This window comes from Drosophila willistoni (assembly GCF_018902025.1).
Source record: "Drosophila willistoni isolate 14030-0811.24 chromosome XL unlocalized genomic scaffold, UCI_dwil_1.1 Seg141, whole genome shotgun sequence".
Taxonomy (NCBI): domain Eukaryota; kingdom Metazoa; phylum Arthropoda; class Insecta; order Diptera; family Drosophilidae; genus Drosophila; species Drosophila willistoni.
The window spans coordinates 2,583,427-2,603,580 of NW_025814052.1; the positions used below are offsets into that span (position 1 = coordinate 2,583,427).

The window sequence follows — 20,154 nt, forward strand, 5'->3', positions numbered from 1 at the left end:
CTGTAATAATTACCCTTTACACTGAACCATATAAATATATGTACAAAACATCTTTAAATTCCCAGGCCAATTAACACTTTGGACTTTGTAGATTATGACCCACAATTAGCCCCATATAGCAATCGCATTTTATTTTATTTTAAGTAACAACCTTTTTCTCATACATTAAACAGAAATAAAAAAAAACAAACGAATTAAAAGAAAACAGAAAAAAAAAACTCTAATCAAAATTTACTTTTCAAGTAATAAGTAGTAGATATTAAATGCTAAGTATATATATACAAGATAATTAACACGAAACGAGGGGGGGAAAAAAACTTTTCAAGTGACTTTTTTTTATTACAAATTAAATTCTTTCTTATTACTTCGACTTTTCTCCTCTTTGGCTTTTCCTACTTTTCGTTATATCATTTTTATTGGCGTGATGATGTTTACTTTTTATCTGTATCGACACCAGTGTCAAGGAAATCATTGACCACAGCCATGGCTCTCCTTGGGACGAAACGACCCACCTTCTCGATATTGAGGAAGCGACGTGGAATCGACGCCTCGGACAATCCCTCACGTTGGGCCTCAATGATTGAGGCAGCCGCCTCCTGGGGACCAATCAATTTGAAGAGATTGGGGAAACGATAACGTGGATTCTTGCACAGGCCCGTATCGATCATATACGGATAGATAGTGGTGAATTTAATCTACAAGAGAAAAAAATTGTTAAAAAAAAGAAATTCTCACTTATTTATTTAAGACTCACATTTGAGTTGGGATTGGCATGACGCAATTCCTCGGCCAGGGCCAGCATATATCCACGAACAGCGAATTTGGTACCACAATAGGGCACCAGATTGGCCAGGCCAAAGAGTCCAGCACAGGAGGAGAGAGCCACAATGCTGCCCTCATTGCGTTCAATCATTTCGGGTAGGAAGGCCTGATTGATCTGTGATGATCAAAAATTACGAAAATATGTTAATATAGTAAACCAAGGATGGCCACGTAGTGGCTCTTTTGGCTCCCGTGGCTCTTTACCGGCAGAGGCTGGGCAGAGAAAAAGGTTACTTTTGCGAGTCGACGCACACAAAAATGTGTGTGCCTCGAGTTTTATGATGGGTCATAAAACGACCTTTTTTGGGTCGAGCGAGCGATCGTCGTCGAACTTGTGGGCAGAGGGACGGACAAGTCCCGAATTTTACGGGGAGGGGGAAAAAGGTCGCGATCTCGAGCTCGCAACTTGTGGGCAGAGAGACGGACAAGTCCCGAATTTTACGGGGAGGGGGAAAAAGGTCGCGATCTCGAGCTCGCAACTTGTGGGCAGAGAGACGGACAAGTCCCGAATTTTACGGGGAGGGGGAAAAAGGTCGCGATCTCGAGCTCGCAACTTGTGGGCAGAGGGAGTGAGGGACAAGTAAAAATAAGGGTTGTTTTTGATGAGTGCTCGAGATCGCGACCTTTTTCCCCCTCCCCGTAAAATTCGGGACTTGTCCGTCTCTCTGCCCACAAGTTCGACGACGATCGCTCGCTCGACCCAAAAAAGGTCGTTTTATGACCCATCATAAAACTCGAGGCACACAAATTTTTGTGTGCGTCGACTCGCAAAAGTGACCTTTTTCTCTGCCCAGCCTCTGCCGGTAAAGAGCCGGCTCCCAAGTTAAATTTCCGTGGCCACCCTTGTAGTAAACATATCAATCAACATGTCAATATCAATCAATATCTTTCTAATTTATTCAAGTTTATATCTAGTAAAAGGCTCTATAAATACCCTGCCTTCTCATCAAAGGGTATTCGTATTTATATTCATAATCGTATATATATTCATAACTTCAATTACCCTAACTTATCATTATCATTTCATATTTGAATAGAAAATTCTATGTAATGAAATTCCAAACAAACAAAATTAAATGTTTATTTATATTCAAATAAAAAAGAAAATTTGACTGAAAATTTGACAAATATAAGCAAAACTTCGATTACACTGACTACTACTTAATGAGTATTCATATTTGAATACAAAAACATCAGTTGTCTAAATACTTTGTAATAAATTTTTAAAACAAACAAAATCGAATGATTTAATCAATTTAAACAAATGAATGAATTAATGAATCATTTGAAAAATCAAAGAACTCTCAATATGCACAAGGTTTGGTGAATAAATACGTCACCTAATGAATATAATCAAATGGCTAAAACATTCGAACAATTGAATCATTTACTTAACTAAAACATTCGAATAGACGAAGGAGTTAAGAAAAGGTGAGAGGAGAGTGTGCTCCGACTATTCACAGTACTTTGAGTACTTCATAGCATTATGAAGTAACAGTGTATTCAGTCTCCTACTAGCAGATGAGTACACCCCCATTCGAACGTGAAATTTGGATAGTGAATAGAGATAGATAGAGATCGTTGGAAAGAAAATATTTTCAGGAGTTCATGCACATGAATTCGAATCCTACTTACAACAAGATGAATCACTTTTTAAAGGTCTTTGGTTTGAACATGATTATTCATTTAATTTGCTTCTCTATTCAATTAAGTCAGTCGACCATTGAACGAATAAATAAGTTCGATTATTACGTCAATGCATTTAATTGATTTCAGTTTTAAGCCTCATTTATTCAATTAATTATGGGACTGAACGTTTTTAATGTCGATTTAAATGTATTCGTATAGCTTTCTAATATCTAGTACTCATATATAAATAATCAACTCTTGAAAATAATATATGGTTAATAAAAATCTCTAAGAATTCTTTGTTAAAAAGTGTTAATTTAGATTTTACAACGTTCTCTCTAAGCTTGCACTGTCATAGGATTCAATGCTAAAAGTAGTTGGGAATTACAACTAGATAAAGCAAAAATAAAGAAAGCACAGCTAATTAGGTCAAAGTTTTGAATATGTTGTTTGGATTACCCAGTCTAGTTTCTACTACTTACCCAGAAATGTGAAAGCACATTGATCTCATACATGAGACGAGTCTCCTGTTCGGTGTGCTCCAATAATGGATGGCAGGGCATAATGCCGGCATTGTTGATCACAATGCTAACGAAACCGTGCTCCTTGCGTACTTTGGCGGCCAGCTCAATAATCTCCTCCCGATTGGTAACATTACACTTATAGCCATAGGCAGTGCCACCCTGTTGTTTGATCTCCTTGACTGTTTGGGCATTTGTCTGCTCATTGATGTCCCAGCAAATGATTTTGGCACCCAATTTGGCATATTGCAAGGCCATTTCCTTGCCCATGCCATGGCCAGTGCCGGTGATCAGTATAGTTTGTCCGCTCACATTGCTCAATTTCTTTGGCAAGAAGGCACGAACAATTGATTCGATAACAATTAGCCAGAATTTGGCCAACATGATGACAATGTCGACCACAAGTAAAACAATATTGTAGACATCGGGGCTACTGCTTGCCGAATTGGAGGTGTTGCTGCAATGCAATATAAAATGAAATAGATATAGAGAGGGAGACAGATAGAGAGGGAGACAGATCACAGACAGATCTTGTTTGATGTTTATTATTATTATTTTGTTTGGGGCTGGGGATTTTGAGGATGTGCGTGTTGCCAGCTAATTAAGTCGAGCAGCAACAACAACAACAACAACCACAAGATGGAGAATTTGTTGTTGGGAAATGTGGTGCGTGGGGGAGGGAGGGGGAGGGGGTTGTATCTCAAACAAAAAGCCGCAACAATCAGCTGAACTTTGGCCCATTTCGTTGCTTTTTTCACTCTTGCTTTTCAATGTATGATCTATACATGGTGAAAGGGACGGTGGGAGGGAGGTTGACAAGGGGAAGCCATGGGGTTGTCGTCTCCCATTTGTGAATGTGGATTAGTTTTTTTTTTTTTTTTTAGAGCCCCAAATCGCTTTGGTCAGCGCTTTTTGTTGTATACATATTATAATTACTCAAAAGCTGCAGTCAAGCTGCGTGCGATCTTGATAATGACAAAACTGTTTCTCATTTTTGTTATAGTTTTTTTGTTGTTGTTGTTTCTCTTTTGTTTTTCGGTTATATATATATGTATGTACATTTAACGGGCCATGAACTAGCCCTGGCATTGTTGGTCACTCGTTTTTGTCTTTGGCCCTCGATAATCATCATCATCATCATCATAATCATCGTCACCCGCATAGAACATGCAATTCATAGAGAATTCACTTAGTTTCTCTCTCTCTCTCTGTGTCTCAGTTTTTTTGGTCTTATCGCATTACCGCGCAAATGGTATGATCCGACTGATTTTATTTATAGAAACAAATATCAAATAATATATACTCTATATACCAAATAATGCTCTTTTGGTGGTAAAAAGTTCTTGCTGCTTCTTGCTGTTTTTTGATAAGATTATGAATGAAATTTTGTTTGAAATTATTATTATTATTGCTCGACCTATTAACTTAAGCTGGAACGAAAAAAAGATTAATTTAATCTGCTATTACCATTTGTTAAGTTTATCAAATTATTTAACATTGAAGTTAACTTGGCTAAGAAATAAAGAAGAGAGAGAGAGAGAGAGAGAGAGGGAGAGAAGTGCAAAACTTTTCATTTGGTTTTTAAGAATTTTCAACATATAGTCAAGTATTTACATAAACCCTCTCGCAAAGGGTTTAAATTTTGGAAATGTCCTAACAATATTTTGTACAAAATGAAGTAAGTAAAGCAAATATTTCAAATTTATTAAACAAATGCATTTTCATATGCTTAGTATCTCGCTCACTCAAGCATACGAGCACCCTAGCGCCCCCACCAGCCAACGGCCAACTCTGGCCTTATGGAAAAACGTTAATATGCATAACTCGACTGTTTTTTGTCCGATTTTAATCCAATTTAGTACTTTGCTTGATATTAGTATCAAATTTAAGTGTGCCAAATTTGATTGCACAAGGTTGAAAATTACAGGAGATAATCGAGTTTTTTCAAAATTACGGTGGGGGGAAGGGGCGTGGCAAAATCTTAACACAAACAAAATGAGCGCATTTACTAAGCAAATATATATACCAAATATTGTGTCTCTAGCTAGAATAGTTTTTAAGATAAACGCTTTTTTTCAAATTGCGGGGGCAGAATTTGGTGGCTCTAGCTTTTACAGTCTCCGAGATCTAGGTGTTCGTACGGACAGACGGACGGACAAGGCTAGATCGACTCGGCTGTTGATCCTGATCAAGAATATATATACTTTATGGGGTCGGAGAAGCTTCCTTTTGGCGACTTTAATATGCCATTTCATTCTATGGGTGTATGGTGTAAAAAGGCAAGTTTTGTCGTTCTTTTTTCCGCTTCGTGTAGTTTGAATTCCCAACTACTTTTAGCGTTGAAGATGGTATTATAACTCTAGTGATGATTGAACTTGGTGGTTCAACTTGCTCACGTTTTGTGCTGCCTATGATTAAAAATCTTATAAATTAGTAAGATTTATTGAACCTTCAAGTCGGCTAAAACCCAGTTTTGATTTAGTCCAAAGTTTTTTTTTGTTTTACTTTTTGTCAACTTATTTACAACTCATGAATTATTACAAACAATATATCCTACATCTTCTAAATGCATTTCAAAACTATAAGTTTTACAAATTGTAACTAAAAAATTCAACAGAATTTGAATTATTTTAAGATAACCAACTATCTTGAATACTTGTTAAATTAAATAGAGTTATGTATAATTAAAGTCCAATAATTTGAGCGATTTCGGCTAAGGCAAAACTTCAACTTCATTCTCTCGATATCATTATGGCCATTCAAAAGTAGTTTGAATAATTGTAGAAATCGGAATATGGGTTTAATTTGTAGATAGCCTATATTATGCAGCTTCTTCTAAAACATTTCCTATGCTTTCACTTTATCTGAGAATGTTGGGCGAAAGTTAGGCACACTATTTAAAATGTTATGAGTATAAATTCAGGACCCATCCCAAAACCCAGTACTTTGAATATCTAAATCTGTACATTAGGTGCAGCATATAGATTTGATATGAAATGATTCTTAATTTTTGATCTTTGTTTGCTATTTTCTATGTATTCCAACCTAAACTGTGAAGTTCCACAAACTTTAAAAGAGAGAAGAAACAGACAATTATTTATTGACGACAACAATCGTTTCCATTATCCCCATTCAGTATTGCTTCATCGGTAGGGAAAAGTCACCTATGGCGGGGTTCAAAGGGTTGTGGGGATTGAGTCACCGATTAGTTTACAGAGATAAGGAAATTGCATATGTATGTACGTTTATGTGTACATATATATAGAATTCTTAGAATCTTTAACTTTAGATTCCAACTGAGTTTCAAGCTTTCTTGGATAAAACTTTACTTCTAATTTAAAGGTTTCTATTTATTTTCATACTTTTTATTTTTCCTTTAATTTGTAAGCGAAGAATTGTTATGGTTCAGGAAATCAAAGTCTAATATTATAAACTATTACTTTAAATTTCTTTCAGGATTTGTTTTTGATTCTTATGCTTTTTGAATCTTTAGTGCTTTGAAATATGAAAATTTTCTTCAGTAAGTATCAAAATTTTCTGATATTTGTTAAATTTTGTTTTCCAACTTTTAGATTCCTATATATTTGAAACTATAATATATATAGGTTAACACAAAAACCTTTTTTTTTTTTGAAATTTTATATTAGAAATACTTTTTAAGACAAACATTATATAATGTTATAATGTTAAAGAGTCCTTTGTAAAACAAATAATTTTGGAGTCCTTTGCGTAACGAATTTATGTTCCCAACTAAGAGTTTCAAACAATTAAGATTCTGTTATAAAACTGTTATAAAATATTCGATATTCAAGACTGATTTCCTTTGCCTTAAATGGAAAATTGTTTTCTAGATTTGCCACTGAATATTCTATAAGTATATATATTCTATAGATAATAACTCAAGTTCATGGAAATTAATGACAAGGTATACGAAGTTGAGTTAGTTAAGTGGCAAAGGTTAACTACATATAATATTACAATTAGACGAGACGGCAAGTTCCTATATATTTTATTGTTTGTGCATTAACCGGTTTCCTGATTAATTTTCAACTAACTAGTTAATTGGACTACGAGGGAGATCTTATAAAATAAAACAATTATTTAATAGGACTTTTGGACTTCTCTGCACTATGGAATAGTGTACCTAAACCTAGCAAAAAGATAACACGAAAGAGGGGGAAGTATTCATATTTAGTAGCTATTACTATTTAGAATAAACATGTGTCATATTCATGTAGTAATATATTTGCTGATAACACACACTCTCAATTTGTGTTTGTTGGTGTTGCAATCGTTTGATTGTTGATAACGATTTCAATACATGTTGTTGTTGTTGTTGCTGTTGCTGTGTAGATGTTGCCAACGGCAAGGAAATGTTCTTGTTGTTGTTGCTCTACTAACCTTTGTTGCACTTTATTTGACATATTTTGGCCTTATTGTGTTAGGTTCAAAGGATCAACAAGGGATATTTTCAATGATCAATCCACCAAATAGACGCACAACACACACACACACACAGAGACGTAGACACGCACCCACACGCGGAGTTGGGAAAAAAAAATGACTAAAGAAAAGTAAACCGTTAGCGGCTGTTGATGAATTCGGACTGAATTTTACTGAAAAGTAAACACAGTACGCACTGCCATATGCCGGTCGTATAAGTTATTATTTGAAATACACTCACACTCGAGCTGATATACCCACTCACTCACTCACTCATACAACAACATTCATATGCATTCATATACACTCATATCTACACACACGCACACACACACACATATCAATAGCCAGCAGAAAGTTCTCTATAAGCATATATGTATATGAAAAACAAAAGCTTCTCATTCACCCATTACTCGTTCAAGTACATGAGTTTCAGAGACAGATCTTACACATATTAGATATACAATATAAACTAGAAATATACATCAATAATTGAACGACTAAGAGAGTTAATAACGTTATCGAGACCTTAAAATATTGTCAACTAATTGTAAGTAATTAGTTACTTAACCTAACCTAACAATTCCGAGGTATAAACTTTGTCTATATCTAAAGATATGCACATTTCCCCTCCTCAAACAACTTTAGTCAACTTTTCTCTTGGTTTTTGGCTAAAAATATATAAATTTGAATATTTTTAGACATTTTTCTTATACCTAAGAAGTTTTTGAAAAATGAAGAAGAAAAACTCTGTTGTAAAGTAAAATCTTTTCAAATTTATTTCATTTTAACAAAACTTTTTAAAACATTTCATATTTTATTTTTTAGAAAATAAAGTAGAAAGCAGAAAGTTCCTGTCTTCTATCATTACTATAGTATAGCATTGACTTTAAGCTTAGACTGGTTGAGAATTACAACTAAATTAGGCAAAAATAGAAATGCAAGAGATTTAATTTGAAATATTTGCCATTTTGTTTTAGAATTTTCTACTATGATATAAATATTTAGATACCTATATATGTTTATAAACAGATCTAGATCAAATATTTGCCATTTTGTTTGTGAATCATCTAAAATAAAATACATAAACAGAGAGAGATAGAGTATATTTCTATATTTAGCGTAGAATTTCTCTATATACTTCATTATTATGAAACAGAAAACATAGTAAAACGATCTAATACTAACTATGTATATACAGCTCTTATAGAAACAAAACGATAGTAAGTAATGTAAAAATATTATTAACTTATTTGATTTGTATTTTTAAGTATTACCATAAAAGTCCTAAACTGAAATAGAACCCTAAAAAAAAAAAGGCGGCAAAATTTCAATGGAAAAACCCATTTTTTAAGATGAGAAAAACATGATTGTTCCTTGAAGCGGCATTCCATAAGCATAATTGCTAATAAAAATGTTTAACTTTTCACCCACTTAATGCCAAATGATGAGTACAATTGATGCGTTTCACTGGCTCTAGAAATAATAGAACTTGAGCGATAAACTCTTTCAACTCTATGGCTGATAAAGATAAAGATAACTCCAATAAGATTTTCTGATAATAAACTGCGAATGGTGAACAAGTCCAAAGTTAGAGTAATGAGACTGAGACATGAAAAATAATGCAATTGATTGAACTGCAATTTTTATAGGCATCAAAGATCCAAAGTTATCAATTGTATCTTATGCACTTGGGTTTAGTCGTTTGTTTTTATTTATTTATATCTAAGCGTATTATTAGCTAGTTAGTTATTGTCTATTGCACTTGCATTCCGGTTCGCTACGCCTCCAATGGCAATTCGGCTCACCTTCTGAGATAATCTGTTGTTGTTGTTGTTGTTGTTGTTATTGTTGTTATTGCTACTGCTTCAGCTGCTCTTGATGTACTTGAAGAAAAAATGTTAAAAATTTTATTTTGTTTTTAAGTAATGTAGAACTAATAACAATTTATTTATGTAAAATAAGCACAATTTAACAATGATAAACAATTTGTTTTAGTTACTTCAATAAATAATTGTTAACTGTATATATGATGTAGATTTTAGAATATCTTAAAAACCATCTAATTGTCTTTTAGTCTTTTAGTTACTTAGTTGACTTAAGCTTTCTCTCTCTCTCGCTCTCTCTCTTTCTCTGCTAGTATACTATCTACCACTAAAACGATTTCTTCCTTAAAAAATAAAAAAATTTAAGACATTTATAGTATTAAGTATCATTATATTATATTAGTTTCTTTTTAAGTAGGGTAAAATACGATTAAACATAAATAGTAATTACTTTGAGTTACTTTTAAGTAGGATAAAATACGATAAAAATAATAAAGTAATTACTTCGACTTACTTAATTACATTTGCAATTTAATTTAAGTGTGAATTTTAATTACTACATATAAAATAACTATAGCTTTTAATAAATATGTTAATTACTTTACTATCAAACTTGTGGTAGTCGAAATGAAAGGAAAATTTTTATTTTACTATGACAAATGGAAAATTATTTAATATTATAGGAAAAATACTTAACATATAAAAAAAGGAATGCATTTCACAATCTGTTTTTAATTTAAAGTACTTAATGAATAAATTCCAAACCGTAAAAACACTTTTAAAACCAAGCAAATACTAATTACTAATAATTAAGTTGAAAAAAAGGCGACTTTCCAAATTCTAGGTGAAAGATAAATCCTTGAAACAAACATTTATAAGTAGATACTTAATTGAGTAGTTTTAAGAACTCTTGATATCATATAGTTTTATGTTGCTATTCAAGCATTTCTCTCAGTGTAGTTATGTTGCTTATATCAGCTTTATGCATTTAATTCAAGTGCAAGTGGAAGCAGAACCGCTTTTTATTTTTTAAACCTAATAGTTGTTTCTTGTTTTTTTTTGTATATTTTATTGTTTTTATTTATTTAAAATTGTCTTTTGGACGAATTCGTGACAATTTTCCGCAGCACGAACAGATGTGAGTGTGAGTGTGTCAGTTGAGTTGAGATGAGATGAGATGCGATGCGATGAAGTGAGTTGAATGCAGCTAATCGAATGAATTATCTCACATTACAACAAGATGTGAGAGTGTCAAATTGTCTGACCGGTTGACTTGTTGCCACTGACAGACAATTGAATTGAATAGATCCAGTTGGCAATCAAAATTAAAAAAAAAAAAAACACACAAATATGGCTATTGCAAATACTAGACTAGTTTCCGTGTGATGGATGCTAAACGATATTGAAATATATTTTGTATCTTATTTCTATTTCCACTGATGCAACGGTCGTTTCAAGGTCATTGCGGCCCGGGGGCAAGTTGCATATTTTGCAACCTTTGGGGCTAACTGTTTAAGTAAAAAAAAAAGAAGAAAACTACACAATATTGATAAGGCTTATCTCGAACACTTAGTGAAGAGAGGGGCGATTAAGAAAATGTTTTTAAAAATTATTTAACAACTCAATGAGCAATTTGTTTAAATGATAATCGAAAACGAGGCTTAAAGGGTATCAACTCTTCGTTGCACTCCTGGTTCTGGCCAGAACTCCTTACAAAATATATGGAATCATATAGAATTTTATGCATTTGGACTATTTTAAATGCTTTTTTTTATTTTTTACTTCATTATATAATCTTTATGTGACTATATTTTACGATCCATAAATGATGACTTTTATCATTCCCGATTGCTTTCGAGTTAAAAAATTGTTTTTTAAAACGTAAATTGAAAAAAACTCTGTAGACAAATTTATGAAGTTTTCGTTTTTTTCTGACTTGTTCCACTTAAACGGCGTTTTATAGCTTTAATAACTATTAATTATTTTTTAAAGTAAAATAAATATCGGGTAGAATGACATATTATCGATTACAATTGGTTAAATATTGAAAGAATTTGAAAATTGTATACGATAATAACATCGTTCTCTCTCTTTCTCTCCTTAGCTTAGTCTGGAGCTTAGCTTGATCCCCCATATTCAATTCCCCTATTCCCTATAACCATTCATTAATTTCAAAAACCCAACTGAAATTTCAAATCTATAGTTGACCAAGTTGACTGAAATTTTAGACACTGCCCTTGTTTATAATCAATTACTTATCACGCACTTTAAGAGTCACATTCCAAGAACAATTTTTAGCAACTCATCATGAAATTGCAAGAGGGAGCGAGTTCATAAACGGACTGTCTTCGAAAGGAGTCGAAAGGTTAACGAATAAAAACTAAAAAGAAAAACTTGGCCACCTTTCCGGCTCATGTCTGATCAAAGTGTTTTTATATAAAATCAAATTGTATGAAATTCCATCAAGTAATTACGATACTGAGTGCATTTAGTTTCTTTAATTGACATAGATTTTATAACAAGATAGCAAATTACTACTAATATTCATTGCTAATAGTTTTATATTAGTAAGCTTCAAGCCATTTATATCTCACCTTTCATTTTGTTGCATTTTTTCAAATCTTGGGAATATCCCAGGTGATTAACCAACTAATTTGATTCTGAATATGAATTCGGTTTTCACTCGGAACGTCCAGATTTTGTAAAAACAGGGGATTTTGTTGGAAAATAAGCATCCAAAAGTATGCTATGGATATATAAATAATTTTTTGTACACTTTTAACAGATTTTTGAATAAGAAAAATAGCTCTTTTTTTGCAAACATTGCTAATAAACAATTCGTTAGATACAGAAGATTGCAATAGTTCTTTAAAATTAAAAACCAATAGGTTTTCGACTTTTTATAGCATACTTTTGGGTTCAAATTTTACTCATTTTAGAACCATATCTAAAGTGTAAGATATTATGCATTATAGAAAACAACTACCTCTTTGATATTTTGTAAATTGCTTTTAAATTATACCTAATATATGAATAGGTTAAAAATAACAATGTTTTTAGTATCAAAACTGTGTTTTTCGCCGGCTAGAGGTCAATAAATCTTTCTAATTCATAAGATTTTTAATCATAAGTAGCACAAAAGGTGAGCTGGTTGTCCGAATAGCTATTTCAAGAACCACCAAGTTCTATTTATTATCAGCAGACATCGCTAAAGAATTCGCAGTTATGATAGCCATACCACAGATTCATCGCTAAAACTAGTTGGGAATTCAAACTTTCAACTAGAGATTCTACCTGTTTTTTCTTGTGCATACTTTAGGGCGCCATCAGAAATAGTGTAAACGACTTCGGCTTAACCAACTAAGGTATAATATTATGTTTTTTATTAAACAATGAAATATTGCAAACGACCCCCCCATCCTTTAGGTTGCCTTAAGGTCGACTTAGGGTTGCCTTAACATCGACTTAAGGTCGACTTAGGGTTGCCTTAACAGTTTTGGAAGCCGGCAGGTCCCAAACTAAATAAAACAAATATTTAAATCAAAGTATCAATAAATTGACAGAGATTCCAATTCATAGGTAGCAATTAATCGCTAACGATACAATTAATCGATAGCCCATAAAATTATTAAGGTAAATTGTATTTAAAGCAACTACTGACTATTTAGTATTTTATTTAGCGGAATCCAACTTGAAGTTAGAAAAACAACTAGATGACTTAAATTAAACTTGGAGCGTAGAGAAAAATGAGACGACAGCACTATCTGTGGGCAGGCACTGTCCGAATGCCTCAATGAGCAATGGTTCAGCCGTCACAGTGGCCATGAAATCCTCCAATGAAACCTATCAATCGATAGAAAACTAATAATTTACATTGATATTGTTATTAATGTAGAGTTTTGCACCTTGCCATCTTTGTCTATGTCGAATTTCTTCAAGACAATTTCCACTAAATCCTTGACACCCTCATCGGGATCTTCGTCCTGCGGCTGCTTAATCAGACAATTGCGCAGCAATGTAAACATCTCATCCTTGGTAATGAATCCATCGGTGTTCAAATCATATACCCGAAAACAAAATGCAGCCCGTTCTGTGGCGGTGCCACGCAAAAACGTGGATAGACCAATTAGCCAGCCCTCCAAACGCAGCGGCAAACCCTCATGGGCCTTGTCCCAGCTGCAGAATATCCGTTCCATTAGTATCTCCTCGGTAACAATATCAAAAGTGCTATGCAATAGTTCACGGAATACAATGCGATCGATGCCCTAGGGAAACAAAAAACAAGAATTCTTGTAGTATAGACCCTTTTTTTGAGGGGGGAGGGGGGGAGCTCGACTACCCACCTCGACAGCTGCATGGGGCTTGGCAATGGCAGCACTCGATGAGCTGGAGGCCAACGTTTTGGCCGCATATTGACAATTGGATACCAATTTACGATAGATGCGACAAAGGGCATCTAACTCATCCCTGTCAGAAGAAATGAACAAAATAAAGAAGGTCCAGTAATGATGGACTGGCCAAGTGATTATCCACTTACTTGGTAAAACGCGTCTTTTTACGCAAATTGTCCAGTAGCTTGGGATTGATTTTGCCACTGAGCTCTTCCATTTTCCTTTGCCGCAGTTGCCGTTTGTTCTGCAGGGCAGTCGCGGCGGTCTTCGACTGGTTGTTCGAGTTACGTTTGCCGCTAGCAAGGAATACGGAAACTGTTTTCAATATGGTTTTGTTCGCATGCAGAGTGGATCTGGCAAGGTTGTTGCCGGCTGTTGCTGTTTGTGCACCGGTTCCACCTCCACCGCCACCGCCGCCGCCAACTGCTCCACCTCCATTATCACGATTGGGTGTCGGTGTTGGCGAACGACCCTTTGAGCCGCCGGTTTTACCTGCAAAACAATTTAATAGTTTTGGTATTCCTCTTCTCTATGAATGGGTTTTCCCATTTGCATGTATAGGTGTAGTCGATAGAAAAGGCTTTTAAGTGTGTGTGTGTGCCATATGGTAAGTCTGTGCTTAGCTCCTTTATGTGTCAAAGTCGACACGCTCATCTAGCTGAACTCTAGCTGAGCACAATGAGCAAACAAAAGGCCAATATGCAAATGTGTTGCCACCAAAAACGGGTAATGGTATCGCTGGCATTTTGGCCATAAATTGCTCCCAACCAGCTACTGCAATTTAAATACACTGAGAGAAATTATAGTAACTATGTGAAGAACCATCTAAATTGTAGCCAATTTTAATGCAAAATGTATCATTCGAAAGAAAAATCGATCAAAATTACATACAGAATTCAGAATTTTCATTGGCCCCCAAACGAATGCTAAAGCTAAATTGAAAATTTGTAGTATGCAATTTATCTTAGATTTCTTAGATCTACAATCAATTAGAAATCAAGAAATTCAGAGTAGAAATTTAAAACAGCAAACGCCCTAAAGAAGTGGCCACCACTGTATATGTATGTAGATTTTGTGGCCAGTTTATCAAAACTGTAAGAAAATACTTTTTAATATATGTATTTGGCCACCTAATTTCAAAGTCGAAACCAAGACTGTTTAAGCTTTATGATCAGAATGACTTTGAATTTGCCTTTGATCATCATCTAAATCCATCATCTGATTCCTTATTCTGTTTGTTGAATAAACGCAAATCCCTTTAAAAGGCAATAAAAGTTTAACTACATTCACTTCGATGAGTTTTAAGAAAAACTTTAAGCTTAAGGCAAAAAGAAAGTAGCTAAAAGTATAGGTAAAGATATTAAAGGGTATATATTCTTGATCAACTTGAGAAGTGGAGAAGATATATATTAATTTCCATCTATCTCTCTGTATCAAAGCATGGCGTACTCCCTCAGTTTAAGAGCTATTGGAATAAATTTTGATATTTGAGATTTTCGTTCTGAGTTTTAAGTTGTTTTCAGGATCAGAAGACTATAAAATCTCAGAAGAAATCTCAGCGAGAAAAACTGCCAAAACGTTCTTCTTACCAAATGATATTTATTATTATTATTTTCTGCATGATTTTTTTTCAGTGTACACACTTATGTACATGTAAATAGGGGAAAGAGGGGGGTACACACATATATGTGTTTTTTGTACTCCTACCAATAAGACAGCATGTCTGGTCTATTCATTTCAATTCAACCTGATTGTGCATTGTTTTTTGTTTTGTTGTAGGCATGGCAAGACGTCAATTTCAATAAATTTCATGCAATTCAAAGTCAAAGCAAATTGTATCATCTTGGCCATTAGCTCAAGCATTATATATATATATTCATATGATATATGTCGGGGCTTGTCTTGGCACTATAATTTTATTAGCATTTGCATTTGCCTATACGCTGGCGCTCGAAAGTATGCAATGTCTGTCGTTGTAATTCGTATAATTTGTTGATTTTCAACCATTTACCTGGTTGCCCGGTTCACCGTTTTGCTGTTACACACACACACACACACACACACACACACATGCACGTACATATAAATGTTTATATCGTTGTTATTGTGCAATGGCAAGTGTAGCGCAAAGAAGAAGGGGGCAAGATACATTATTGCAATGCTAAAAGATAGTCTCATGGGTCACACAGAAACAGAAACAGAAATGGGAACAAGAGTGTGGGCTTAATGGTCTTTATTTTCTGACCTGACAGTCGAATGGACTGCAAATATGCATGTTCATTTATTTATACATATATATTTGTAGCAAGCATGCAATAAAGTTGGTTTTTTGTTTGTTTTTTTTCCATTTTTTTTGCATCAACAACTATCCGACACAAGCTGCTTGTCTTGTCTGTTAGTCATTGTTTGCATTTAGTACTTGGCTGTACAGCCAATTGTAAAGTCAGTATCAAGAATTAATTAAATTATGTATAGTTAATTCCTTTAGTCATAACATTACACGTTTGAAACGAATTTAAGTGCCATGAAAATTGTAGTTTCTATTAATATTAGCAAAAGTGTCAAAATTAACGCTAATGAATTGACTTATGCGGGGACATTTGCCCCCTAAAATATGCAATAGTCTGGAAAAGTGACGACTGTTTTATGATATGAACAAAGTTTGATGTCTATAAAGCAATATTTGCATTGTGAATCACTTTATGACCATATTACATAACCAAATTGAATTCTTCAAATGCCTATTGCATAATTTATGGGGCGAATTCTTCTTATTTCAAAATTTAATGAAACTAACCATGACTAACCATGAAAGCTCAAGGAAATCTATCATGATATTTCAGAAGAAACTTATCAAAGTTTCGACCAAGTTACAAGATGATAATGATAATTAAAACAGTCAAATCAAAAAATGATAATTTCGAGATGGTCAAAAAATGTCCACAATCAATTCATAATGTGTTGCACTTGCCTATGAAAACTAGATATAAATCGAGAACTATTTGAAATCGGGCAGTTTAATTAGAACGATTTAAAATATTAATTTCAAAATGTATTTTATTTTGTTTACATTTTTTTTCTTTCTTTTTAGATACTAACAATTGTTAGCTTGTTGTAGAAATTTCAGAGTTTCAGATGGAATATCGATATATTTTGAAAATTTTATTTAAGATGTCTTTTCATAATGGTTTCGATTTCCTGCCGAAGACTGCATCATCTATCATCTTCAAGTTTGGGAACTCTAAATCGAAATCGTCCATAATGATAGAATAAAACTTATATGTATATATATTTTTTTACACTGATCTCAAGAATTTAATATTTTGTAGAAATTAACGTCTTTAATGCGGAAAGAATTAAAACCGATAAAGTCAAAAATATATATATAAAAGAAATATACTTTTTTTTTCGTATTTGGTAAAAAATTCTCCATGAAATCGATGCACAAAATGATTTTGGCCATGATCCAAAAAGGTCGCAATATAAAAAACTTGGATAAATCAGTGCTAAAACTGAGGAAACTGTTGTTTCTGTTGATTTATAAGTATTTAGGCTTTAGGTATTTAGTTTAAAATTCACTATTTCACATATTATTATTGTTCATTTTTGAATAAAAACATGAAAATAATTTTAAGAAGCATTTTATGAAATTTTTTAATGTTTTATGCTGATAAGTAGACTATGAAAAACATGTAGTTTTAAAGGAGATGCATTCAAATTTGATTTTCATTACTTTTTCACCTTGGTGATTGCTGATTTTGATAACAAAGTTTGGAAATAGTTTAAAGTTGAGTCAACGCTAATAAGTAGGCTATAGAAAAGTTTAACGGCATACACAGAGAAAGACACACACACACACACACACACACACACACACACACACACACACACACACACACACACACACACGACAGAAATAAGTTGTTTATTTAGAAATATCAATACCCATCACTTAATTTGATGCTGCACTTTGTTGGCCAAATGTCCTTGAAGATTTGTGGTATTTTTTTGTATTTTTGTTGGCTTTTTCAGCTTTTTCTCTGCGTTTTCCACAAATATTAAACCAGCTAAAAACAAAATTCTCAAATAAAAGATAGATAAAGCGCAATAGAAAACCAAAAATAAAACAATATATGTAACAAAAACAACGGCAATAACAATAACAGCGACAGCCAATTACAAGCAGTAAATGAAGAAATACAACAACAACAACAATAACAACTTCTTGGCTGAAATCAACAAACTGAAAGTAATAATAGTTTCCAAGGCGAAGACAGAATGCAAAATCAGGACAAAATGTTAGATGACAAATTCAACTTAGACATTGCCAGTTGTCCTGGGTAAGGTAAAGGTGTGTAAGTGTGTGTGTGTGGGTGCGTGATGGTATATTTCTTGGATGGATTGGGTTTGTTTACCTTTGCATAGTAAGTATGTCTCTATAACCCATTAACCATAACGAGACTAAATCCATGGTCTTGCCAACAAAAAAGGGGCTCAAAAAATTATACAAAAAAAAACAAATATTTATACTTTTTGGGGGCTATTTGTGTGGTTGAGAAAACTTATTTTTTGATATGTTTTTTGGCTTCAAATTTATTATTATTATTATTAAAGTATAGGATATAGTTAAAAAACTATCAACCTAACTATATTTTACAAGCACTGGCAACTAAGGCCTTCGGCTTACAATTAGACGAAAACTACGTCAATACACTAGCCTGGGACTCGAACCCGGATCCTAAATGACTGGGCCACTTAGACAACTCATCTACCGAGGACTGCTTCAGCTTAAAATATCCTTGGGGTAGTGAGAGTATTGTACCAAAAATATTGTTCGAAGTTCGAAATACTTTATGTAGGTGATATGACGTTTTTTGTGAGGCAACTTTGAACGGGTTTTTTCGAAACCATTTTTTTTTTTTTGAACTGCCGACAAAGATATAGCCCGTAATTCTGAACTAATTTTAATGATACAAAGTTCAATCGTAGCAGAATGGCCACACTTCTGGTCCGGACCTCATTCAAAATTTTAAAATTTTTCTCTTCATTTATTTTTTTACGTTAAATAAAAAGACCTAGGCGAAAAAGCAGGTTTTGGTTTTTGAAAGGCCTTCATTTTGTCAAACAAGAAAAACACAAAATTCTGACTGAGTTCAGGATCAGAATTACATCTATGATGAATCCAACGATGGGTTAAATTTAAATTTCAGACGATCCTGCGTCGAGTTATCCTTGCCAGCAAAATGTCTTCCTTTTTTGTTGGATTAACTTTGGAGGCCGATAACTTTTTGAAAAGCCCTCGTAATTTGTTTTATTTTTTTAACTTTAATTTGTTCTTATAATAAAACAAAAATTATAATCCTCTTTTCCATTTCAAATGATATATTTTGTTTAAAAAGGGCCAGAATATCCCCTTAAATATAAGTAGAAACGAGATAAAGAGTCTTGAAATGATTTTGACTCTATAAAAATACTTTAAAAATCTCAGATTTCGATTCGTCATCGAAGAGATTGGGTTTCTTTGACAGCGACCCCTTCTATGCCTACACCCATGGCACAGATGGCACAAATGGAAATTTCCTTACCTTGCTCTGATTATCGATAAAACAAGGCTAAGCTTAACAACAACAATGCCAGGATAAATCTTTATATGATCGACTAGTCGATTCTCTAAAAAGTTAAATCACGATTTGATATACTTTACTTGAATCATTAATGCATTTTCATTACATTTGTCCTTTATTGTTAAGAGTTTTTTTTTTTTTTTTGTTTTCCTTTCATCTGTTCTTATTTGTTTCGTTTTAACAACATTTTTATTTGTTTTTTTCTTTAACTAATATTAATTGTTAATTTCTTTTAATTACGAATTAATTATTGTGTGTCTGTGTGTGTGTGTGTGTGAGTGTTTGGTTTTCCATCATTTATTAATATTATAATTATTATTTATAAAAAAATGTCACTTGTTTAAACTGTTTTTTTTTTTTGTTTGTTTTGGTAATTTCGGTTTTCTTTTTTTGTTTTCTTTCACTAATTTTAAACACGCTCTGATCTTTTTTGTTAACTTAAGCATTAAATATTATTTAGTGTTAGTACAAGTTCAATACATAATTAGTATGTATACCAAATATTGTTAAAATCTAATATTACATAATGTTGTTGTTGTGGCTGAATTGATTAATTCATATTTTTTGATTTTTTCTTTGTTTTGTTTTTTTTTTTCACTTTCTTCTTTTTGTTTGTTTAAAAACTTTTAACATAATGCCTGCATTTGTTTGCCTACCCAAAAAATTTCAAATCTATTTTGTCATATCCTTGCAAAAGGCGTAAAAATTAATTGAAACAAAAACTTTTAGAACGTAAACAAAACCGATTTATATATATCTCTAAGGTAACTAAAAGTTTTGCAATTTTCAAAAGTTTCATCAAGAAATTTAGAAAAAAAAACTAGAAACTATTTGGCTTCTGAAATCAAATGAAATTTGTTCTGCAAGGGTATAAGAAATTCGGTTAACCGATATCTAA

The 20,154-nt window shown here is 33.1% G+C and overlaps 2 protein-coding genes across 2 annotated transcripts; both read right to left on the bottom strand.

The window, feature by feature from the left end:
- Nucleotides 1–52: 52 nt before the first annotated feature.
- LOC6648418 (17-beta-hydroxysteroid dehydrogenase 13) lies at nucleotides 53–7,561 on the bottom strand. Its single transcript, XM_002071142.4, has 4 exons — nucleotides 7,374–7,561; nucleotides 2,934–3,429; nucleotides 755–937; nucleotides 53–695 (listed from the first exon to the last, which is right to left on the bottom strand). Exons 1-4 carry the CDS (start codon nucleotides 7,394–7,396, stop codon nucleotides 432–434), a joined length of 966 nt encoding a protein of 321 aa, XP_002071178.2. The 5' UTR covers nucleotides 7,397–7,561; the 3' UTR covers nucleotides 53–431.
- A 5,365-nt stretch (nucleotides 7,562–12,926) lies between these two features.
- LOC6648419 (EF-hand calcium-binding domain-containing protein 1) lies at nucleotides 12,927–16,442 on the bottom strand. Its single transcript, XM_002071143.2, has 5 exons — nucleotides 16,430–16,442; nucleotides 13,779–14,124; nucleotides 13,585–13,708; nucleotides 13,147–13,506; nucleotides 12,927–13,084 (listed from the first exon to the last, which is right to left on the bottom strand). Exons 1-5 carry the CDS (start codon nucleotides 16,440–16,442, stop codon nucleotides 12,965–12,967), a joined length of 963 nt encoding a protein of 320 aa, XP_002071179.1. The 3' UTR covers nucleotides 12,927–12,964.
- Between the last annotated feature and the right edge of the window lie 3,712 nt (nucleotides 16,443–20,154).